Raw genomic sequence first — 26,203 nt, forward strand, 5'->3', positions numbered from 1 at the left:
ATCCAGCACTTGCAGACGAAGCAGCACCAGAGGCCAGCCCACCTAGCAAGGCCCTTCTGCCAAGTGACAGAGCAGTTGTCCAAATCATGGCCAAGATCTACATTTATGAGTAACCCATGCAAATGAGCGGGATCGAAAGAATAGAAATGATGGGAAACCTGACAGCGTCAATAGTTTCACACGTCGGTGACACATTTCTAACGGTCAGGAGTGAGGCAGAGCTCTCTGCGGGCAACCTCAGCACCACTGGGCAATGGCCAGCAGCCCTCGTAGCTGCAGGGCTCCTTGCAACAGATGCACTGTAAAGAGCAGTGCAGAAGGGAGGGAGCTTCTTTCTCTTCAGTGCACCACAGGAGGGTGCAAACCAAACCTTGGAGACTTACTCCTGGACCAGTGGTGAGGAGGAAGGTTTATAGAACTTGGTGAGATATCAGGGAAATATGTCTACACATGTCTCATCAAAACCGATTTCTCCCTTCGCTTCTTGTGTGCACTGCAGTTTTTAAAAAATATTCTGTTCCAACAGGAAAACTCAGGTTACGGCTCATTCATCTACGCCCTCCCCCACTGGAACATTATATGCCTGGCATATATGTCCTGAATGAAATTAGACTTGGTGCTAGATACCTGGCTGTAGAATGCCATTTGGCAAGGATTTGCTCTTTGGATGGCAATGAAGGTTATAAACACATACACTTAAAGGAAAAGTCAGTAATAGCCTAAAGAGGGTTCATAGTACTGCAAGATTCAAAGACTAGAAAACTGAGCCTTTAAGCTGACCAGCTAAGCAAGCATGGTGACTGGCAACTCGACACAGGTCCTTGGACATGCGCTTGGAAGTTCTCTGTCTATGGCATACAGGCCAGCGTATCCATATCCAGCCCCTATAGCAACCATACCCTACATGACCCATACGTGTCTTGGCCTGCAGTTAGCTGTCCATTGTTCAGGGTGTATCTCTTCATTCCTGTGAGTAAGTAGTTCATGGACATCTATTAAAAGATACAAAACAAGCACTCACTAAAGCTGTTGCCTCCAATCTCAAGTTTACTTTTCTCCACGTCTACCTACAGAAGCACTGCTCACTGCAACCATATCTGGTCCAGTGGTCTGGTTGGTTTGTTCTTGTTGGCCCAGCGCATTGTTCCAGGGAAGAGTTCCCCTGCTTGGGTGTTACCCATGGTCTTAAGACCACTTCACCCTTGTTCCAGTCTTCATGGCATGTGGCAGGGAAGCGGCACTTAAGAGAGGAGCTTTGCCTCAAAGAATGTGCCACAAATAACTTTCGGAGTGTGCCTATCCCCTCCTGGTTTTGTTTTTTTTTTTTTGAGGTGATACTGTCACTAACAGCTCATTTGTGAGGCATCTCTGACCAGTAAATGTTCTCCCATCTTCCTTGTTGGGACTCAGGTAGATCTGAAAAGATTATGTGGTATCTCTCTGGATGCCACAATTCGAGGCTTCTAACTTTTCTGACAAACTCAAACAATTTCTGTCAGCATTTAACAGTGTGAGTGACAGATGGGAAACCAAGCAAGGGCATTCTCTTGGAACTGGTCCAGGCACACAGCAGGAGAATCTTGGGATTTCTGTAATCTGTTCTAAACCAAAAGCTAAATATTTACATCTTGATTATAGCAAAACATTCTGCCTTCCGAGCCAGCTCCTGTTTCTTTGTAGAATGGAAGACGAGCCTCTCTGACCTGAAGGATGCAAAGGGGACTTCACCAGCAGCAAGCCAACACATTTAACAAGCCAGGAATGCTGTACCAAAAGCAGCAGATACATCTCCACACATCACGATTGCCAAGCATTCTTCCTTGCTGGTCCCCTGTCACTTAAACCTCCTAAGAAATCTTTCTGCATTTATAACCTACTCTTGAACTTAACACATTATGTGGCATGGCACCAAACCTTTCAGCTGACTCTCAGGAACTCCGAATGTTAGGAGAAAAATCAATTGCCAAAGTAAAAATCAAACTCAATCCAAGACCCGATGGATAAATCTCTTTGTGAAATAAGCTTCACTGGAATAAGAACGGAACAGAGTGGAACAGCAGCATGTTTTCACTCCTCTAATTGAGAAGTATGGGGTGTTTGTGGGCCCCTTTAAAGAACTGTAATTTGAATGGATGGAAAGCATGACTTTGACTTGAAGCCTGGTCCATTAGCTGTGTCCTCCTGGCGGGGTGTGTCTAGGGGAGCAGGGATCAACAGAGAACTCTGAGCAGCTCAGCATCCCAAACTCCACCATTTCCATATTTTATCCACAGAGTATCACACTATCGAAACAGAAAAAAAAATGATGTTTTCAGTCAGACCTGATATGGAATAGAGACAATGAACCTCTTCAGGGCAGGGATCTTGTCCTATTCCACAGTGCCCATGCATTCTACACAGACTGAGCTGAGATACACTGAACTAAGCAGGAGAATGACTATGAGCAGATCCTGCTGTTGAGTCAAATGTTCCAGGATGTGCAAGAGATACGTCTTCTGGGGAAACTGCTTAGGTTTGCTGGTCAACAGGAGACGAGGGATGTGACTGGAAAACTCTCATACATTCTTGTGTTTGTATTCAGGTAATGCACCAAAGGTGAGGGAGGCAGCGGCCTTTCTACTCAGCCTTGTGTCTGCAGAACTGTAAGAGTTGATAAACAACGACCATGTGCTGAAGAAGCCACATGTTCGCAGGTCATTATTAGTGAGTCCCCGGGGATCCATGGCTGGCTGTGGCACTCTGTCTGCTAGCCCACAGATCTAAGAGAAATGCATGCAGGCAAGTGCCCTCTAAAGAAGGAGCACAAATAGCAAGCTAAGGTACAATAGTTTTCACTCTTTGTGTTTATTATATTCCAAGGAAGGAAGCAATTAGATAGAAGAAGGGGATCTTTAGTGGGCCTAATGTATGTCTCACCTGCAATTGGAAGGGCTCTCACTGATGAGAAAGCAGTGATGTTGCAGACAGAAGCAAGGAACTCCAGATGGACAGACTGAGCTCAATGCTTGATGTCTCACTCCCACCCTCCACCCCAGGCTGCTAGCACCTACAGCGAGTGACCTGCCTGTTGACTGGTTTAAATGGACTGTTGAATCCACCTGGTGTCTGAGTGGTCTTTTACCCAGCGTCTTTCATGGAATTGGGACCTCTCGGTCTAGCAGCAACAGGATATGACTAGTAAGCTGTGCCTGCGTCTGCCTTGCTCCATGGGTACTGGGTGTGGGAGAAAGGCATTAGCATCAAAGGCCATGTATATTCCCTACCTGTTCCATCCATGTTCAGACAGAAGCTATTACAGAAAAGCATCACTTGATAACATGGATACTCTTGAAGAAGAAACGTATCCTGAGGGGTTTCATCCCCATGTGATCATCAGAGTGTATGAGGTACAGACACAGACGGCTGTGGTACCATGAGCAGATACCATCAATGGGACTGTCACATATGTGGTCTGCTGGTGACTCAAATATCATTTACTAAACATGACAGCTTTTGCGAGGAGAACGGTCACACTGCCATCAATGAATTCAATAAAAGCAATGAAATCGATGAACTTCAGTGCACCCAGCTAACCATTCCCATAAATATCTAAGAGAATTTTAGGTGTCCCAAACCAGCAGGTGACTTCTGCCCAACAGGGCATCTGGGAAGGAGCAGACATTTAACCCACATCTGTCTCAACAGCACCTCCAGTTGTCTCTTGAGTTCTTAAATGTTGAATCCACAGAGAAAACACTCCCCTTTAGGTCCAAGTCTGAAGAGCAACCAGAGGTAAGACACAGTGTATATTTAACTCTTTAAAGGAACAGGATCTTGTCCACCTGGGACTCTCATGACACTCATTCCAGAGGTTGGAAGTAGGTGTAGTGGCAGTATTCTGGAGACTACACAGTTTTGAGAAATATGACGGGAATTATTTCGATTCCGTATTAGTTTTCACAACTAACAAACCCACTTCTACTTCAAAATTTGCTATAATAATGCTGGTTCCAGTCTGGAGCGGTCAACAGAGTCAAGAATCTCACGTGCTCAGGAGCCCTGGATTTATACCTATGGAGACTGCATGGTAAGTTTTCTGTGACACAACCAGCTAGATCATTGCACCACAAGAGATCCCGAACCAGGGAATACCTAACTCACTTAGCAGAAAGCAAAAAACAAAGCTAGTCACCTTGAGACATGTGGCTTTGACGCTGCTAGTTACCACCAATGGGCACCTAAAGATGCTTCCGGTTCCTCAGGACAATAGGACTGTATCCTATGGTTCTGCCATGTGTCTTGAGCAGAGTACTGAGGGTAGATCAATGCAACACAATCCATCTGTTGGTTCCTAGATCCATTCAAGCAACCAAATTTTGATAACAATACATGTATGATCAAATGAAGGAATAAAGGAATGAGGGAGGGAGGGAAAGGAGAAGTAGAAATAGGGAGGGGAGTCAAGCGTAGAAGAAAAGGAGGGAAGGGAGGAGAGAAAGAGTGGGGACAAAGGAAGAAGGGCGAGCATGAGGGAGGGAAGGGGAAGGAATAAAGGGGGAGGGGAGAGGGAAAAAGGGAAGGAGGGGGAGAAGAAAGAAGAGGAGGAGACAGAGGAAGAGACAAGAAAGAGGACAGGGAGAAAAAGGGAGAGAGAAAGGGAAAGGAGGGGGAGGAAGGGAAGGAAGGAGGGAGGGAGGGAGGGAGAGAGAGAGGTAGGGAGGGAGAGTCATAAGACAATAACAATACAAAGCCACAACGACAGATCCTATCTCTGTGCTCTGGATCATGGTGTGCTCAGGAAACCCAGCAGCCGCATGCACAGGGACACACCCTGTCTCCTGAGCTGTAAGAAGAGCAGTGGGCAGTGGCAGCGCAGACATCCGCAAGGCTGGGGTCTGTGCTGGTGCCAGGTGTGGCGGGGAAGCCTAAGGTGTGGGGGCACCAGAGCCATACATGCCTGTTCCTTCAGAACAGCAGTGGGTGTTGAGGCAAACACGAGGCTTACAGGAAGGAAGCTGGCCTCTGTTTCTCCCTTAAAATCCTTTCCAACCCCCTTTCCTCCCTGTTGCTTCATCAGGTTGCAGCAGCAGTCTGTAGGAAGTAGCAAGAGGATTCGGTGACCACCATTTTTTTTTTTTCCAAAACCAGTTTCACAGTAGTGTCTCTGAGGCTCCGTTTGCTGGGAGCTGTCTCCTGTGGTACTCTTCAGGAATGGGCTTTTCCTGCAGAGCAACCATCATATTCTGTAGACATTTAATCAAATAAATAGCTTTGCACCAAGACCACAGGAGAACCCAGGAATAAATGAAGGGATGGATGGACGCCAGGTGTAGTGGTCCAAGCCTTAAATCCCAGCACTCGGGAGGCAGAGGCAGGTAGGTCTTTGATTTTGAGGCCAGCCTGGTTTACAAAGTGAGTCCCAGGATAGCACAGCTATACAGAGAAACCCCATGTGGGGCCAAATAAAAAAAGGGGGGTGGAAACAAAAGCTAGCATTACCCTGTCTCTGACCTGTAGTCAGCTGGGGTCAGGGAAGCAGATGGGCTTCTAGGTCACTGATGCTCTGCATGTATTGCTCTCGGTGCTGCAGCAAATGCCCACAGGGCCGGCTGCTAGAACGCTGGGGTCCACAGTAATTGAAGGGCGCAAACGGGACAGGACGTAGACTGAGCAGAAGTCCGTACTTTTGACATAGAAATAAAACTCAGCACTAACCCCATAATATTCTTCTATAATGTAATTAGATCCTTTTTCTCAGGAAGTCTCAAGCTCTGCCTGCCTGGAGCTACAGCTCAGTGCTAGAGCACAGTACTGAAAAAAAAAAAAAACAAATCAACCCCTTACAACCTGCTGGCTTAGCTGGTTCCTGAGCATAAGAAAAGCGACCAATTCAAACTGAGAGGTGATATACGCGTCAAATACACCCTGGGCTCAAACGCTTAGTCCAAGGGGAAAGTAAAAGTTCTCACTTAAAAAAAAATCCTACTTAGAGTGAGTACATATCTGTAATAATATTTGGGTATATTGACTCAAGAAAATATAGTAACATTAATTTACCTATGCTAGCTTTTTCCCTTTTTGAAAAAGAAAAATTCCTTTCTCTAGGGAATTCAGAAACACCTTTGCATGTGACTGCATTTCCAGTAGATAGCGCCACACTAGGACAGGGGACTCACGCACAGATGCATTCCAGAAACACTGGCTACCATGCGCCTGGCGTCTATGAGACTCCTGACCCCAGACAACGGTTGCTCATGGTTGTGGGACAAGTCTGTCAAGGGATGGCAGCAAGTCTGGACACGTGTGTGGTACGAAGGCACAGAGCAGGTTGAGAGAAGGGTGAATATTCCACCAATAATAAAAGTAGTTACTGAACTATGAAAATACACCGGTAAACACAAACCCTTAACAGGTGTTTCCATACCCAGCAGCACAAAGGCAAATGCGAAAACCAGTGTGAGGGCCACGGGAAGTAACAGGCCTTTAAAACTGTAAGGAAATGCACATGGCTTTACAGCAACCAGCCACCATCTTCTCAGGACTAAAGCCGTCTCGGCATTTCTCTCCCCAAAACACTAGTTTCACTAAAGGCCATTTCAACTGTCAGGCCAGAATCAAACAAGTGGTCACCACGCCAGGCAATAGTTAATAGTCATTATTAAACATTATGGTGTAAACAGAAGCTGAAAGAAGCACTCTGGGGTCACTGGAGATTCATATTTTTATTGCAACCAAGTTCAAGCGGAGTGTAGAGACATTGTGGGAGCAGTCAACATTTTGCCAGGTCCTAAGAATAATAATAACAATAATCATATAGTTGCCTACAGGGTTGTAATAAAAGTCTTTTTCTCATTTCAGCAAGGTTTCCCTTCTAGGGTAACAGTCCTTCATTTGGAAAAAGTGAATGCCCACAATTGCCTGGGCCCTGCCGGGCAGCGGGAGCCAGCCTGGAAGCCAGCCATTGATCATACGTCACAGGTTACACCCTGCTGGATGGGGAAGATGGAGGCTGTTCAGTGCTTCACCGGAATCCTGGCCTGGTGACTTCCGTGGAAATCGACAGCCTGCAGCCACATCCACCGTAGGGGAAGTGCTGTCCTGGCAGCCAGCCTTGCAAAGACACACCTCAGACCTGTGGCCAGCAGTGCCTGCCTTGACCTGACTTCTGACAGAGGTGGCAGGGATGGCTCAGAACCAGAGAAGTGAGTTCCAGCAAGTGTCACGTGCTTCAGAGCCCCAAGAGTGCTGGGTCCCTCCACGGTAGGGTGAGCTTTGGATCACCCTCCCCCACATTTGCATACTGCTAAGCCTTACTGAGAAAGTAGCTTCACAACCACCCCAGGTGCAGGGGCCAGGGAGGGAGGCGGCTCTTGATCTGTGCCCTGACTTTTGGGACCAGCATAACTGATAGATTCAGCAGAAGGGCTCTGGTTTCTTAAGAGGCAGAAGGCAGTTGCTGCAGGAGGCCACATTTGTGATCCCGACAGCAGAGAGCCAATGGAAGCCACTACTTGGGAGTCAAATTTACCCTTTAGTGGACAGATAGCTATCCAACCCCCCTCCCCCCAATACTTCATTGTAACTGTCAAGATATGAAAATTACATCAAGCCAGCTCTCAATCCCAAACCAAACTAAAACAAAAGAAAAAAAAAAGGCCTAATTTGTAGCATTGACCAAATGTCTGTGGTGTAAATACTTCTAACTATGGTAGCCTACAAACTGTTCAATTAAGAGTCTGGGAGCATAAATAAATCTCTCCGAAGTGCGCTGATTTATCTGGCTCCAGGCTAACTGAAGCAAACATTCTGAATTCTTTCCAAGTTTCTCTTATCAAAAAAAAAAAAAAATTCCCAGGAAAAGTTTAAAATTCTGGGCAGACCTGTGATCTGTTGAGTATATGGGGTGGAGGCCAGAAGCTGGGACCCAAGCCTCAGGACCCGAGGAGGAAGCTTCCAGCACCCCTCGCCTCCCCCAGCAGGCATCTGCACTGCGCTCAGCTGCTCCTCTGCAAACTTGAAGGGTGCTGGGTAGGTTTGCTGTCTCTACTTAAACCTTTCTGCTTTTGCATAAAAGGAAGGGAAGCTGCTTTTTTTTTCTGAGTTATATTTACACTTCCCAAATCAGAAAAATGTCCTAACCAGATAGGAGGACAGGTGGCAACTGGCAACCACAGCACAAAACCTGTTTTTTTTTTTTCCATTTCTTTCTGAAACCCCATGCAGAAGGAAAGTTAACGGAATGTCAGTTGGCTGCTCTACATACAGTCCCCAATGCTTTCAAAACACGGGGAACAAAGCAGAAAATAACACTGAGACCAAAACCCAGAAACAGAAAGTAGAACTTGTCTTATCTACTCTGAGGCCCTTTTATCTTGGACTCTCCTTCGTCTCTCTCTCGGCAAATTAATGGAGCACGATCTGAATTTTGAATCGAAACCGTCAGAGTAAGGTGAAGAAGATAAGATGAATATTGGGTTTAGTTATAGAAACAAACCATTTTCCACAGTCAGCCTGAACATCTGGAGACACAAGGGAGAAAACCAGGAAGAAAGGATGTACCTCCAAAGATGGGATTCCGTTACCTCTCTTGGTTCAATTTTCTACGGTATACTTTTAATTTCTGTGCTGAGGTCTGGAACATCATGGCCACAATGAAAAGTCTTAACCTGCTGAAGACGGCCTGTGTGAACTGGAAAGCTGTCCTGTGTGGGAGACACTGAGGGAAGTGAGGATGACATTTAAGTCAGTTTCTCACCTGGAAGCTATATGGAGCTATGTGGTTGTCACAGTGACCTGGGTGGGGTAGCACTACTGGCCATGTGGCAGGGACAGCCTCCCACAAAGGCTCTGACCTTCTGCCCCCAGTAGGAGTTAAGTCATTATGACTAAATAAAGAAGGTAGTGAGCATCGGATCCTGCCTTGTTTTCTCTTCTTGACTTCAAGCCCTCCTGCCTGCCCTCCCCTCTTTCTCTGTCCTCAATAAGACAACACCATCCAACATTCCATCCTCACTGCTGGGACACTGCCCTACTCTACCGGACAACAGGTGCTGAGGGCACCTCCGGGAGGAAATCAAGGCCAACGCCACCCTGTAGAGACGAGATGTGACTCTAGGAGGGAAAGGAAGGGTTCAGAATACCCTCTTGTGGGTCAGGCTTCTGAATCAAAAGGGAGGGAGCAGGGCACCATGGGAACCACCTTGCTTGCCTCCTAGGACTCTTAGCTCAATCTTTTCTTTTTCTCCAGTCCTACTTCCTAAAGTGAATTTAAATATTCTCATCTAATGCACCAGCCTGGAAATCCTCTTCAGCCAGCAACTTTCTCAGCTCCTTTTTCCACCCCATCTGATCTTTCCATCCCCCCTACTCCCCACCCCCATCCTGCTGCTCATCCTCCCCATTTGATCTTTTCACGCCCCCGCCCTCCCTTTCCATTCCCCCCTGCTTCCCGCACCCCAATCTTGCTGCATACCCGCTTGACCTCCTTGGCAGTCTGGTTTCTGCCTGCATCTTGTTGAGATGCATTTGGGAATGCACAAGTGACCCACACCCTCCTTGGAGATCACTTCCTGTGCACCCTTTGGCATTTCTCACCTTAGCGACACATCTCCTCTGTGGCTTCCATGCTCTATTTCTTCTGAGAAACTTCACCCAAACCATAGGACATGTTCTCTGTCGCCTTTTTCTCTTTTCTATTCAATTAAAGACTACTGTTCCTACAAGGTTTCCAATGTTGGCCTGAGGTTTCCCTCTATTGTCCTACGTAGTAGACTTTACCCAAAGACGGAACTTCTGCCTCTTCTATCCCTACATTCCAGCTAATTCCCTGGCTTGGAATCCTCATTGAATTTTATCTCAATCAACTTTGGATTCCCCACCTGGCTCAGCAGAATCACCGTCACCCCAATCACTGCAGTTGGTTACTACACACAAGGACCTAGACCAAGTCAGTAGACAGACACCATCTCTACCTGCTTTCTTCTTAACCACACTGCCTCCTGGCGCAGGTTCAAACACCCTTCTAGGAGACCCATAGACTTGCAGAGACTATCATGAGAACAAACTCTAACATGCAGATCAGCTGGGGTTATCACTGGGCCAGCCTGTTGGGAAGGGCCCCTTGCCAGCACCACTGCTCACACACAGACCAAGCTGCTGAGGTCCTTCAAGGCCTTTGCTTCTCAGCATCCTTCCCTCTTTCCTCAACTCTACCTACAGTCAAAATGGGGCTGGGTCCCTCTCATACCTCTGCTCAAACCATGAATCTGAGCCTCAGTCCAGTTAGGGAAAACTCTTCCTTGTATATATTCTCTAAGAAAAATCATATTATTTCATTGCACCATTGGAATACAGGCATCACTATCCAGCCGTTCCTTAGCTGTCACGAGTTCCAAGGCAGTGGCCAAGGCCATCTTGTACACTGAAGGGCTCTAGGAATAGTTCTGGGGTCTGATGGGTTTCCCTGGTCCCTGAAGGGCCAGACAACCCAAACAAAGCCAGGAGGTGGTGCAAACAACATCTATTTAAATACCAAAATGAATTAAGCAGAGGATGGGGCGGGGCTGTGCTTTGCACCTATGTGGCTCTGTTTTGGATCAGATATTAAGGAAATTTCAGGGCACTGTGGTCACCATTCTACAAATACAAGGAAGTGAACGGGTATAGTGTGGCCTTTGCATACAAGAAGAGACTAGGCCAAAGCATAAGCCATATCCCCCTGACCCTCCATCAGCACACCACACTTGTCTACACACTTTCTCTACCAGGGCCTGGCAGAGCTGCCTTAGGCTTCTTGTGTTCAGGGGTTTGGAGTTGACAGTTCAGACAGGAAATTAGTTCTTTCAGGGGCCTTGAGTGGCCCTCTGTTGGGACCCAGGGAATGATCTCATTGTAGGCTTAGTGTTTAGGCTTCTGTGCCAAGCCACTTACTCACTCACAGGGTCACCCAACTGAGATGATATGTAATTTTTGTCACTAGCACAACACGAAGACATTCACAACACCATGAGTGCTGGCTGGGGTGAACTCCATGCTGGGGTGTAACTTGCATCCATTACCTGGGTAGGGTGAATTCCTCATCCTCTAGGTGCAGAGATGGTAGTCACAGCAGATCTGATGAGATAGGGGCTCCAACAGCTAGCTGAGAGCCAGCATCTCCAGGAAAACAGTGGTATACTATCAAGCTTTTTGGCCAGGGAGATGGCTCAGGAGGTAAAGAACTTGCTGTCAAGCCTGACTTCAATCTCTGGGACCCACTTGGTGGAAGGAAAGAACCGACTCTTGTAAGTTGTCTTCTGGCCTCCACACATGCTCCAAGGTACATGCATATTACACCTCCCCACACCCCAAAATAAGTGCAATAAATATTTAAAAAGCAACAATCACACATTCAACTCACAATACACAGCACCTATACACATCACCATACATGCCACACTATGTACAACATACATACTATACAAATTGCACACATAAATACTATATATATACACACACACACCATACACAAGCCCCTTGCACACCACTCACAAGTAACTCATACCACACATATACATGCCATATGCAAGTTATACACATACCCCACACATAAATACCACACACAAGACACAAACATACATATCACACATAAACTACACAAATCACACATGCCACACACACACATACATATATACAGCATATATACCATACAAATGCCACAAACATACATACCACATGAATACCAGACTACCAGACACACTATCCACACATTGCTACACATCATACAAATACACGTGCAACTATACACATCTCAGATATATACTACATACACACCATACACATACATACTCTGCATATGCAATATATACATATCATATATGTATTACACACACATGCCAATATGTCACACACGTATACATATATGCCACACATCATACATACGCATGTGCCATATAACACACGCATACATAGCATATACAAAAACACATATACACACAACACATAATACACATATATACGTATTTCTTACATACCTCACACATATATACCACAACATACCGTACATGTTTATGTATCACAAATACACATGCATAAAAATATTACACATCCATATTCACATATGTGTACATGTGCACAGATATACATATATATGCATATGCCACACACAAGAACACATAAACAAGCACACACATATCTACCACACACATACACAAATACACATCCATCTATCATACATACAATACATAATCTCCACGTACACAGAAGCAAGTAAGCATGCACAGACAGGTGCTGGCAAACAAATAACAATTTGCATTTCCTCCAAGGTATGATCCTAAATTCCTGCTGCTTGGTCTGCATTGTGTAAATCCAAGCCCAACCCAAGAGGGCACGTATTGCAGAGTCACTTCCAAGATCAGGCATAACCAAGTGTCACTGAAGATCACTGTGATTCCCACTAGTTGACAGATTCAGGGAGATACAGAAGGCAAAAGCCTTGGCTGGCAGTCTGCAATTCTCATTCCTGGAGGCTGCAGACACCCATCAGCCTCTTGGCCAAACGTGGAAAGAGAAAGAGGGTGGGAAAACCATTTTTATAATACTACTTAGTATCTCATATTTTGAGAAATTCATGAAATAGGGATACTTCTTGGCTGGATGGGATATGCCTATAGAGTGGGAAGGGGCACGCCAGTGGCTGTTACAAGCATTCCAAGGTAGAGATGGACAGAGTGTGACAGATCTGCCCCACTGAAACCACAGCATGGAGCATTCAGCTCCAAAGAGGAACAAGGGAGCAAGAAAGAGAAAGCAAAGTGCACAAAAAGTCAACCTACATTCTCCAGTCATCCCCAGAGAAGAGAAACCGGGGTCAGCTGCGGCTCCTGAGGCTGGAGATGCTGCCTGCTTGCACCTTCTGTCCCTGCACTCCCCGCAGCTGCTCAGATACTGCCAGATAATGCTTCTTCCAAGCTGAAGTGGGGCTATCGCTTCAGAAGAGATGCATTTCACCGATAAAAACAACTTCCTCTAGCTGCTGATTAGATAAGGGGGCTCACATCCGCACTTGAAGCCAGCTGCCCACTCTCTAGCCAGGCCTGCTGTCTCTCTTCAAGTCCTGAAAAACTCCCTCCAGCCCCTCTTCCCTCTCCTAGGCCTAAAGGAATCCTCATAGCTGCCACCCACCCCGAGGACCACCCTTGCCTGCTTCAAGATGACCGTGGAGACAGGAGAAATGTAAGGATGATAGTGTAGGGGGAGGAGGGGATAAGCCTTGGTGTATGTCTAAAATGCTACACCGAAACCCAGAGTTTGTATGCCCACTGCAGCCCAAGCTACACAACACCCCCTCCATAGGAGAGGACCTTGGCTCCAGGACGATCAGTTAGTTACAAAATAAGGGACAATATATTTTACACGCCCTCATGGAACATAATACCATCTACACTGTTTCAGTCCTGCCCTCACGGCTGAATCAGTGTAATGGATGGAGCCGAAAACAAACCAAAAACAACAAACGAACAAAATAAAAACCAAGATCAAGGTTTTTACGCACGTCCTTATCTCTGTTATATTCCTAGAGGAACGGAAAATGCAGATTTTACTTCGTACCTTCTCCCCACTTCCATTTAAGCTAAGGAGAGCCAGACTCTGGCACAAGCAAGCACTCTTTAGAGGCTGTGCGGCGCCAGCCTCTCTCAGAGCCTGCAGATGAAGATCAGACTGAGATGAGCTCAAAGGGAAATGTAGAGTTACACAGCCTAGAATACACACACCCTCGCAGTGTTCCTCCCATTCCTTCTGTATGGGTTCTGTACAAGGCTGTCCCAATGTCAGGGGCCAAGCAGCCCCTGAAGCCACCACTCAGGGTGATTTGGGAACACCTAGTCCAGCCTTGGGCAGGCCTATGCCTCTGGTGGCTTTTCCCCTGGACTCTATGCTAAGCCCCGCCCTTGCCTGGCCTTCTCATGGCGTGTGTCTGTGCTGTTAGCCTGGAATCCCCCTCCCTACGCTCCAGGTCTCTTCTCTCTCTGCTCGGACTTCCCTGTTGTGGTTGCATTCATCATGGAGTGTTGCCCTGGATTCTCAGTGTTGGCCCACAGGCCTCAGCTTGTCGGGTAGGAAGGGCGGTGCAGCTCTGGTCCCTTCTAGGTCACAAGGGGTAAGAGCAAACCCAAGCCAGGAGAAAACTCCCCAGAAAGAAGTAGAACTGAGCAAAGGAGGGGAGTGTGGAGCTGCTATTTTCTTTTCCAAGTCGCCCAGCTCTGTCTAGACCCCAGCTTGGACATCGTCCCATAGGAAGGCCTTCACGAGGCCCTGGAGTTCTGTGTCAGTGCAATGGGTTCTGCACTCCCTGCAGCAAACAAGCAAGACTTGGTAAACTCAGGGCTGCCTGAAGAGGTCAATGGGTGCTTCCTCAGCTTCAAATGGTTTCAGACACAACCACTTCAGAGAGCTGAGAGTTCTCTCAATTTTAAAGAGACCACTTCAGAAAGAACAAGCCGCAGTGTCGTTAAGTAGACCATTCTGATGACTAAATCCCTGCTTGCCGGAACGTTCTCCTTTGGGTCTGACTTAAATTCTTCAAGCTGCCCTTCAAATCTTTTGTTTCTTCTCATTCAGACTTTGAAGAAAATGGAGGGCCAGTACTGGTGCGTGTCTTGCTCTGCATCTGACTGTCACTGTAGCAGTATTGATACATAGATCTAGGGTGGCCTGTCAGCATCATTAGACAAATCAGCAATGTGTGAAACCCTAACTTTCAAGTCCTGGGAATGACCCACTAACCAGCTGGGGGTTGGGTTCTAGTGTTTCCCACTGCTGATTTTCTTACTTGGTCTGCTCTTGTCTGGTGCTGGAGACACTTCTGGGATGGGTCACAGCTGTCAACAGCAGGCCTGCCTCTCTCCCATTGAGTGACCCAATCTCCTCCACCCTCACTGCTGGTCAGCTCTGACCATGCCTCCCTAAACTGTCCACTCTGATGGCTCACACCCTGATTTGAAGTCAGTCTCCCCTTTGGCACTGTTCTATTATAACACATTTCTCTCTTTCCTGGATGATATCAGTTTGCTTATTTTATGGCTTCGTCCCCCTCTCTCCAGACAGGGTTTCTCTGTGTAGCCCTGGCTGTCCTGGAACTCACTTTGTCAACCAAGCTGGCCTCAAACTCAGAGGTTCACCTGGTTCTGCCTCCAAGCACTGGGATTAAAGGCGTGTACCACCACTACCTGATGTACGAATTGGTTTTTAATGAATAAATCCATTGTCTCTTCTTGATGACCTGTTGCCTGTCCCTCTCTCACTCCTGAAGCTACACTGAGCCCCTTTCTCCAGGGCTGTAAATCCTGGGATACACAATATATGCTTTCCCTACCTTTTACTTTTTGTCTGCCATTCTGTCTTCTGCTTTTTTTTTTTCATCTGCCCCACAAAGCCATCCTGGGGCATGTGGTAGTTACTGTTGCTCACATGAGGAAACCGAGGCTTGGGGAAGATGAGAAGCTCTGCCCTGAGAGTCACAACCAGGGACCAGGAATCTGGAATGTGTCCTTTCTGGGACTGGCCCTCCCGCATGACCACATCCCTCTTACTGACTCCCTATCTCCATGGCGACTCTTGCTTCCTCCTGCTGCCCTCTGCTCCCACCTCAGACTCTTCAGCCTCCTGGTCTCCTGGCATTTCTGACTCCTTGGTTCTCATGAGCCATACCATGGGAGAGTGTGGTGAAGTACTGCTTCAACTTTATTTCCTTCAATCTGTGAATTCCCCTACATGTTATCTTCACACCATTCTATTGAATGTGATAGTCTGCAAGCTATGAAACCCACAGCCTGCAGCTTACATGTGGAACAGTTGGCGTTCCTTCAAGAGTCACAGAGGACCAGCTGGCCACCATGTAATGTGGCTGGGGGTGTTTGTAGGGCAGATCCTCTCACCCCTTTCCCACATCCTATCTGTCCTCTGGGCTTTTTCTCAGTTTTCCTGGCAAGTGACTCTTTGGCCTCTAGGTGCCCATGAGAACCTTTGCTCCCTTTATTTGTGGGGCCCACTTCAAATGGCCAGCCCTGTCTCCAGGGCCAAGACAACGGCTACTGTCAAGTCAGGCGAAAAGGTTTACCGGGGCCTTTTATTTTCTCAAGTTTGAAAAGACTGTTTTCTAAACTCCACCCTGGGAGGAAACTGAACTGAAAATCGTGCATGGGGACGGTCAGGGAGAGGAGACTCTGGAAATGACAAGTCTAAAGGAATTCCCACACCGAGAGTACCTGGGATTGAGTGCTTTACTCGGGATGCAAGGGACACAGTCTGTCACGGAGTCAGCCACGGTTAGTCCCCACTCACACGGCATGGTCACAGGGATAAGGTGCCTACTGACTTTTGCTGGCACTCGCGACCCATTCATCTATGAAAAGTGAAGGACACGTCTTCCTGCTCTCCAGGAACCGGCCTTGTTTTCAGTTCCCTAAAGCATGCCTGCAGCATGATGATTCTGCAGAGGCTCCACGGCAGCTGTGGGATTGCAGGGCAAGCCCACCTCTTTCTCCGTGAGAACCAAGTCAGCAGCCGGACTCTAGCCGGGACGCTCTCTGTGTCGCGTGGTCAAAGGACAATGCCTTCTGTTTCCCAGAACGAGCCTCTTGCTTTGTGATGAGAACCACAGGCAGGTTGTGAACATCTGTCTATGCCTGGGTTACCTTGGAAAACAAACCCCTATCACACAGGGTGCTTCTGGGACTAAACAAAGGAGATCTCTATGTTCCAGCTCTAGCTGAATCCCTTGATTTAAACTGACCTTTAAATTTATGTAAATGTGTTTCAAAAGGTACCCATGCTAGTAGTTCAGCACGTGGTAACACCAAGACCACTTGCAATAAGCAGAAAAACACCTTAAAATAAACGCATCAATTAAAACAGTTTGCCCAAGTTCCTACTTTAGGAAACCCTGAAAAATGAGTGAGCTCAGAGGGCAAGCGGGACTGACCACACCTACCTTACCCTACACGGCAGCCATTTCCTAACTGCGAGTGTGTCACAGCCTGAAGGACACCACGGTGACCCACTTACCCATGCCTCGCTCACTCTTGGAGTTCTGCTGTGATCCAGAGGTGGTGGAGAGGTCTTCGGGGACAGGCATGGGTTCATCCCCTTCATCGGGAGTGTCACTGACTGGGGGGCTCTCCTTCCCTGTAGACACAAATCAGAGATTGAGTTTCCGGCGGGCACCATCAGCTGCTGGGAAAACCTTAGCGCTGGGCTTCCTCGATGGCATGAGAGGGTAGCATGGAGGGGCACCTGCTCTGAATTGCTGCTTCCCTGTTAGGACCAACACGTATTTCTCTTTCTAGGAATGAATATCACTGCCAAGCAATACACAAACACCAGAGAGCAAAGGTTTACACAAGGCAAACAATACCTGTAGCCTTGGCTATTCCTGGGACTAAGTTACTACATAAACATTGATACATTACAGGGCGGATGTGGTGATGTCATTTTTCCAAAGGAAATCAGCTTTTAGATACTCTTGATACATTTAGGTGTTACAGAGCTATTTCTACAATCGTATTTGTAATGGGCACATGAAGGGTTCCATTTTTTCCCTGCTTTTGACTCTATATTTATTTTATTTTATTTTTTTTATACTTTTAAACAACACTGAGCTGAGCATCCTATCCTTAAAGGCACCATTGTGTACACTTTGGAAGGGTTACTGCTGGGCCAATGGCACCTGTATCTCTGAGGCTCTGCATTTGCTTGACAAACTCACAGTCCACACAGAGACAAAAGTTTGTTACACTTCATGAAGTAAGGTTTCCTCCCTCCCTCCTTCCCTTTCTTTCTTTCTTCTTTGCTATTATTTGACAATCCCTTACACCTATATATAACATTTGGTCATTTTTGCCCCCTGTTACCCTCACATCCCCCTCTTAATCCCACTGACTCCCTTCTCCCCAGGAATCTTTGGCTGGATTAAAATGAAGTTCCTCTAGCTCTTTTAGGTATGAGAACAATACAGTGAAGCTGTCATTAAAAAGCTTCACCTTTCCAGAGCTGTTTAAAGGCGTTAATAGACACAAATGACACAGGAGACGCGGCTGGTGAGGCCCTAAGCCTATGTTCACTGATCTACAGTAGCTACTACAAAAGACAGTCTTGCTTAAGAGACCGAAGGTAGTACCAACATGCCAGCTGTGTGCCTGATGAGTTGGCAACTTGGCCCAAGAGGCAGAATGACCTCCACATAGACACTAACCCAGACTTTTGGGAGCACATGCAAAAAACCACGACAATCATTAAAAATTTCTGAGAACATGACGAGACACGGTGTGAAGACTGGATCAACTCACAAGAATTGCACCAACATTTTAGGAGATGGGGGAGAGCAGTAAACGTCTCAGTACACGAGACAAGCATTACTGGAATCTTTAAAATAGAATCTGTAAAGGCACCAAGGACACGCTTTGGGGGATAGCATTACAATGTCTAAGAAAGAGACATCACAATGTAATATCCCAGGTTAGCTGTGATGAGAGCAACTGGCATATTTTCAGAAAGAGCATTATTGGGTATATTTGGATAGCTGATACAAGATAAATAGTTAAACACGGGGTAAGATTATAATAATTTCCCAAAGAAAAGCAAAAGGCCCGAGAGACTGACCGAAAGTGTTGTGCTAGAGTCTGTGTTCATTGGTCGGTGTTGTCTCCATCACCCTAAATAAATGACCTTTAAAGGAACAGTGGCTGGATGTGTGGCCTTGGCTCTCATCTTCACATCAAGAGAGGAAAGATGCATCCGGGAGGGTGCAGAAGGCATACGAAGCGTTTGACAACTCTTACTTTCATAGAGAACCATGGCCCAGAATAAAGGTTTTCAAAGTTTGAGGACTTTAGGGAGGGGTTCAAAGATACTGACCACACACAAGATCCTCAGCAGATCTTCTTTATAATATAGACACAATGCAGTGGGGAGGGAGGAGTCAGATGAACAATGACCTATACCTTCTGAAAGGCCAATGAAGAACCTCCAAAGAGGAAAGGGAAGAGGGAAATGATGTAATTACATTATGACCTCAAATAAAAGAGAAATAACTATAGAAAAGAGCCTCCATCAGATTGATAGTGGGGCCCCTGGCAACGGAGCTACAACTTGAGAAGCTGGTGCACGCATTGATACACATAGAATGTATGGAGCATTGGGTTTTTGTGATTAAGCAGCTGCTACTAAGACTGAGTGGGAGTGGGGGAAGGAGAAATGGAATTGCTTTGGCTTATTTTGTTATGACGATCTCTCCTATAGTAACTTCTGGACCCATGGAGATGCCATATCACACTAGAGCTCGGGGGAGGGTATGTGTGATAAAGATCAGGCGTTAGCCAGTGAAAGCATGCCACACTTCCAGCTCAATTCATGTGGAATTGTGTGCCCCCCCCAACAACAAAAAAACAAAACCCAAAAAAAACACTCTGAGTGACCCATTTTTAAAAGTGTGGCTGACCCATTCTTTGAAAGAACAATATCAACTACGTCTTAGGGAGGATGTTCATAATAACAGCTGTGTTTCTTAAGAATCACAACTGGCTCAGGTCATTACACGAAAAGGCCAGCTCCACAGCATTCCTGATCTTTTATCTCCGTACTTTATCTTTTCCCTACGTGGAGGACGAGGTGTAATGAAAACAGTAGGGATCATGACTCTAAAATACCTGTGGGCCAGACTGATCAATAGAAACTCTCAGAGCAGAAGAAACCACACAGAGAGGTGAAGAATAACAGATCAGTCCCCATGTTTCTAGGGGCATGGAGTACAACACCAGACTGGAAGGAACAAAACCAGATGTGCTCACATGGCAGCCGAGAGCGTGGCATTAATTCAACCCTGCCTCACCTCGGCTCCTGATGGTTTTTAAGAGGTCCTCTGATTTGCCTAAAAGCCCCCCAGTGTGAATTATGTTGCAGAGCCATTCGTCTCTCTAGGGGGCTCTGTGCCCAAGGACCTTTGCATTCTTTTAATGCTGGAAGGTCTTCCTGAGGAAAATGTACCATTTCATGGAAACCTCCCTGAGAGGCAAAATCATTTTGCATGCTACCTTTCGCTCCACTCATCATTTGAGCCATTTCTTTATAAAAAGGAAGTGCTAGGTCAAACCAACACAGCCCCATCATGGATACACTGTGGGATCTGGGCTACAGGTCTGAATAGAGCAGCTGAAGAGATGGCGGGAAGAAGAGATGGTGAGAAGGAGAGATGGCAGGAAGGAGAGATGGCAGGAAGGAGAGATGGCGGGAAGGAGAGATGGCGGGAAAGAGAGAGGGCCACCATTTTAGAACTCTCTCCTCAGGCAGAGTTGGAGGCTAAAATTCAGTATTCTGGTACAGCACAGAGAATTGTGGAGAAAATAAGGTTAACAACGAGTGTGAACGCTAACCTGTCAAGCTCATGGTGTCATTCAGTAACCTATCGTGCACCACAGAAGCATAGGCTATGGCTTGCACCTTTACCCTGCAGCATGAGCAATGGGGTGGAGAAAGCAAGACAGCAAGCATTTAATAAGTCACGGAATAGCTCTGAAGAGGCTAGTGCAATTTCACTTACTTGGGAAACAAAACTTCTGGCGAAATTACAAATGTATCAATTTATACCTAATTTGCCTGTTGCCTTTGTGTCAAATATGTCTTTGAGAAGTTTCTGTGGTCAAATTAAAGAAACCGTCCCCTTAATTTGAAACTAAAAGTAAATGATTTCTCAAGTAGATTATAATTTACCATAGTTACCCAGAAAAGCTCTGGGAATCTCTCCCAAAGGCTGTGTCTTTAATACACCGAGGGGCCCAAGGGAACATAATACTGGGTAAATAGATGCTCCCAACACAGAACAACCACTCTAGAGAAGAGTGAGACACTTGGCGCCTAGGGCTGGAGTAGGCTCATACTCTTATGGAACTTCTTGTCAATCTCTTATCAGCCATGTTTTAGTTTCCTACAATTTGGAGATAACTACATCCTCCTTCAATGGGTTTTTATATGGTGAAAACAAGAAAATGCTTAGGCTAGTATTGGGTAATTCAAAGTGCTCAATCAATGTTATTTACTATGATTAACAGGGCAGGATACTTCCATTGTTATTTAATAGACAGGAGGCTTCTTTCCTTATACAGATTAGTCATCTTTACAGGGTATTCTCCTTGTGTGCATGTTCCAACAAACACATTACAAATAGCATTAAGATAATACAAAATGCACAAATGGATGGATCTAGAAAACATCATATTGAGTGAAGTAACCCAGAATCAGACAAATATAATATGTACTCACTCATAAGTGGCTTTTAGACATAAAGCAAAGAAAAACCAGCCTACAAATCACAATCCCAAAGAACCTAGACAACAATGAGGACGCTAAGAGAGACATACATGGATCAAATGTACATGGGAAGTAGAAAAAGACAAGACCTCCTGAGTAAATTGGGAGTGTGGGGATCATGGGAGAGGATAGAAAGGGAGGGGGAAGGGGAGGTGAGCAAAGAAAAATATACACCTCAATAAAAACAATAAAAAAGAAAACATGAGATACATAGTTCAGGCGATGGGACCCAGAGGAGCCTCAGAGAATCACTGGCCAGAGTCACGGCTGCAGTAGGAGATATAGCATGGTTTAGGAGGCTTGGGTTCCATAGCTGCAGTCAAAAATAGGTGTGAAGATGGCCTTTCAACTCCTTTATGTTTTTTTCCTATAGACTGTCTCTTTCTTTAGAAGGCAAACAAAAGCCCAAGCCATATGCACGAGTAATTTGAAAAGACTGGCGTAGAAGAGAAGGGAAGAATAGCTAAAAGTTAGGGAGGAGTTCCCCAAAGGAAACAGCAGCTTTCTTTAGATCCACATGTGTCCAACTCAAAGTCTGAGGCCTGCAGGCAAGGAGAGCTCTGATGCCCCAATTTGTAAATATGCTTAAAACACTGAGGGGTTCTTGGTGATTATTTTGTAACTTTATTGCATGGTCCCTGGGTGAGATCACTGTAGATGACCGGTAAGGCTGGGCACACCTGTAGGTCAGAGCCTATTCCTATCAGCGAGCCTTTTCCAATTAGTGGACTCAAGTCAGTGAGCATGATCTGTAAGGCCTGTCAACCTCTAGGATTGTCCCCAGCCCCTAGGTGGCATCAGCTGGAACAGAGTCCACAATGAGGATAAATGCCAGGAAAGAAGAATCCAAAGGGCTTGAAAACAGGGGCTTAGCAGGGTTTGTTTTTTAAGTATTGCACATATTTGGGGGACTCCTACGAAACTGCTGATATTTGAACATTTTATGAAAAAGAGAATGACTCAGTAATACATTCCTCCATGTCTTATGAAGAAAGTTAACCCCCAGGCTGAGAATATAGCTCAGTGGCAGAGCACCTGCCTCGCACAAGCAACATCATGGGTTCTGTCCAGGGTTGCACAAAGAAATCAAATCAACTCCCGTTTAACTAAATGTGAAAAACAAAACAAAGAAATCAAATCAACTCCCGTTTAACTAAATGTGCATCCCACCACACAACTTCCCACTGCCTTCCCAGCCTTAGCAGACAAAGAAGGAGACCCGGTTTGAATTGGGAAAGTATCAGATTTACAGAAGTGTTTAATCCTTCCTAAATGTGACACACTGTACGGATGTTCTAGTCATTGTTTAGAATGTGACACATTCTATGGATGCCCTAGTCATGGTTTCGAATGCTCAAGGCTGAACAGAACCCAGTGGTTCCAGCAGGGTTGGAGAGAGAGTAGTTCCTTTGCTATGGGCATACAGAGAAAATTTCAGACTAAATCTTTTCAAACAAAAAGAAGAGTGAAGGAGTTTCCTTTTTTTTTTTTTTTAAGCTGTTTGTTATGCCTGCCCCAACTGTTCTCTCCTTTAGGGCAATCCACAATGCACTAAGTATTCAGCATAACTTTTAACAGCATGAAAAGGAAGTTCAAGAAAATAACGCATTTGTAAGCCTCGGGATCAAAACCAAAAAATGATGGTACTGACTATTCTTCCGAGCTAACATGTTAGAGGTAGTTTTCAAGGCTAAGGTATATTTGTGTCTTTATTGTTTTAAATTTCTTATTGGTACCCAACAATTGCTCATGTTTTTGTGGTACAGTGAGATGATTGAGATTTCGGACACATATGCAGGGCATAACAATCCCTACATGTGTGTGGCGCATCCCACAATGCCAGACTCTCCATTAGAGTGAGCAAATTCAAATTCTGTCCTGTAGGTATCTACATTGTTGTCAACAGCAGCCACCATGCTGTGCAAAAGCACACTTGCGTTTCTTCCTCCTAGCTAACCACGCTTCGTATCTACTGAACCACCTCTCTCCGCCTATGCCCCTTACCCCCCAGCTTCTGGCAGAAATCACTCTCTTTCAACTTCTTTTTAAAGAGAAATGTGCAAATATGACACAGCTCGTCCCTAATAAACATAAACATACTGCTTACTCACTGGACGGTATTGAGCAAACAATGGCATGTCTTTTATGGGATAAATCATGGAAATAAGTTTAAAAGGTAACTATAACAGGGGCTAAAGACCATACAGAAGGTGGCGGCTTAGGGGAGGTAATCTGGTTCCTCTGCAGTGTATTCTTTTTGTTGTTGTTGTTAATTACAAACGTGCTGTGAGCATGTTACCTCAATAATTCGCCACATGTTCTGTGAAACACTGACAAGATTGGGGGTTTTCTGTCTACAATGTTGTTTTCTTCTCTTCACTTTGTTCTTTGCTCACCTTTTAGGAAGCAGCTTATGGTCTTACCTTACTTAATTTTCTTTTAATTACACTTTCTCTGTGTGCGTATATACAAGCATACTCAAGCACAGTGTGCATGCCATTGATTTTTAGTTCCTGGACCCTTTCACTTAACTGAATGCCATTTCCATCTATTCATGTTGTCCTAGGTGACAGGATCCCAACTTTTATAACTAAATGGTACTCCACTGTATACACACACCACACTTTATCCACCGATGGACATTTGGGTTGATTTAATCTCTAGCTCATTGTTTGGACATCAGGACATCAGAATGTAGGTGCCATGTGGACCAAGAGGTCTCACTCCCGCTGAGTGCATTTTGTAAAAGTCATCTGAGGTCAAAGACATAAAGAAAAGCAGAAGAAGAGAACCAACAAAAGGGTTCTTCTTGCCCTTAAAGTTTCTCAACATCTCTGTTTTTGTGACATTCGAGGCAATCCGGCTATAATGGGTGAGCCCAGTGGGTGAGGTCTTCCATCAGTAGAACCCATGCTTCTTCCCTAATTATGTTTGGCACACACAGTTTTCCTGGACTTTGAGAGGAGGATAGGGAAGCTAAATACAAAGTTGCAATAAACTAAACAGCATTTCTTTTTCATTTAACCATTTTGCTTAAAAAGCATAAAAGAAAATAAAGCCAAATAACTCTGAAAAGTACAAGATAAAAGCAATGTCTTCTTCCTCTCCCCACATGCCAATCTTTCTTTTAATCCACAGCTTCTGGGGGGAAAGTCCAGGTTAAGATGTACACTCCAGAACCACTGTAACTGTTCACACAAGCATGAAGGATGTATGTGTGCACACGTGTGTGGAACTCATTTTCTTCTTCCACATGGAATCATACTTGCATCTTCTCCACTTTCATATATATATTTCAGATTTCTTTCAATACCTGTACATTCATATCCTCCTCTATTTTAAGTGTTAAGGGTACAGGTCTGTGGACATACCATGGTTTTTAAGTACTAATAACAGCGCCACAGTGTGCTTCAGTAAGGGGCAGGACTCAGGGCATGCAGGTTCTCTGGAGAGCAATGCAACACCATACATTCAGGGCAGGTCCCCTAGAAGAACCCACTTGGACCAACTTGCAAACTTAGAAATAAACACTTCCTCAGAACCTGAGGTGGGGGGTAGCTGGGCCAAGGCACAGATGGCAGGTTGATCAGTGACGCACAGAGGCCAGGGTTCCAGGGCTGGGGAATTGCCTGGAGGCTCTGAAACAGAAATATCAACCAGACCTCCAAGTCCAGGAAGCCTGCTTCCAGGTAGTGTGCTGATACAGGGCCAGGCAGGAATGGACTTCATCTGCTCATCATACAGGAATAGAGCAGGATCTGCTGCACGGCACATGCTCAGTGCTACCCCACTGGACAGCCTAGGGCCTGACTTGACTTTCTCCCAGCCATAGCTTTCCATTTTCCAGGTCTTGTAAGAGGAGAAGACCTCAACAGCTATGTTTTTTCCTTCCTCCCTTGGTAAGTCCTCAGAACCTGAACTGGGCCAGGTTGGTAGGTGCGCTTTCTTTGCAAGCTTCTGTCTCCTAGTCTTCCTCTCCCATCTTTTACCTCTTACATGCCACCTTTTGGCATGCATTTTAGCTGTCTGATAGATGAATCCATCATCATTTTCTCCAAAGCACAGTATTTATTTAATCTTTTCCGAGTTGCTGTCAGAGTTGACACCATAACTCATTTCACTTGGGAGGCTTTTATGCTCAGGCTCTCAAACTGGGATGCTTCGAAAGTTGAAGTAAACACTAACACACATCCCATCTGGGCATTTTCCTTTACTACAGCCTTTCTGGCTCCCCCAGGCACAGCCAGCACAGCTTTTGGACACAGGTCTATCACCCAAGGTCTCACCTGAAACTTGGGACATGTCTTGACCCTCGTCAGCATCCATTGCGTTCAGATTATCTGTGAAAGAAAAGAGAGGAATGGATTTAGTTTAAAGCAAATGAGAGAGAGAGAGAGAGAGAGAGAGAGAGAGAGAGATTGTGCTATTTAACAACAACGCTATCTAGCAAGAAGAATGCATTTTTTTCCTCTTTACATACTTGCTGGAGTATCAGCCTAGCACAGACCTTGATCCTTTAAAAAACAGCATTACAAAGATTTATAAAAATATCATTACAAGCACAGGAGGACCAAATTTGTTATTTATTGTTAATTTCCTACTGCATAATAACCCAAAATGCAAACTGACTGCAACAAAATTAAGCAGAAAATTAAATGGCCCTGGGTCATTGTAGGCACAGAATTCATTCTCTTGGCTGATCCATAGTTATGTTCTTTCTAATTTACTGAGCATGCATCGATGAACCTTGAGTCAGCTTGGTGACACGCGTACAATCAGCAATCAAAAAACGAAGCAATTTGCTGAAGAATGTCTCATTTACCCAGGCAGGCTGCATATCTGAACAGCAACGCACTACCTCCATCAATAATGAATACACCTCCAG

The 26,203-nt window shown here is 45.6% G+C and overlaps 1 protein-coding gene across 5 annotated transcripts in view; it reads right to left on the reverse strand.

Annotated features, from left to right (window-relative positions):
• Ikzf1 (IKAROS family zinc finger 1) overlaps positions 1–26,203 on the reverse strand; it is a 91,131-nt gene that overhangs the window by 50,565 nt on the left and 14,363 nt on the right. For all 5 annotated transcript variants that reach the window (XM_041669951.1, XM_041669952.1, XM_041669950.1 and 2 more), the window contains exons 2-3: positions 25,605–25,658; positions 17,023–17,142 (exon numbers count right to left, since the gene is read on the reverse strand). In XM_041669951.1, coding sequence (XP_041525885.1) covers positions 17,023–17,142; positions 25,605–25,644 — 160 coding nt within the window. In that variant the 5' untranslated portion in view covers positions 25,645–25,658. The remainder of the gene's footprint in view (positions 1–17,022; positions 17,143–25,604; positions 25,659–26,203) is intronic.

This window comes from Microtus oregoni, unplaced genomic scaffold (assembly GCF_018167655.1).
Source record: "Microtus oregoni isolate MIOR12 unplaced genomic scaffold, Mior012 000019F_ref0000042, whole genome shotgun sequence".
NCBI classification, from domain to species: domain Eukaryota; kingdom Metazoa; phylum Chordata; class Mammalia; order Rodentia; family Cricetidae; genus Microtus; species Microtus oregoni.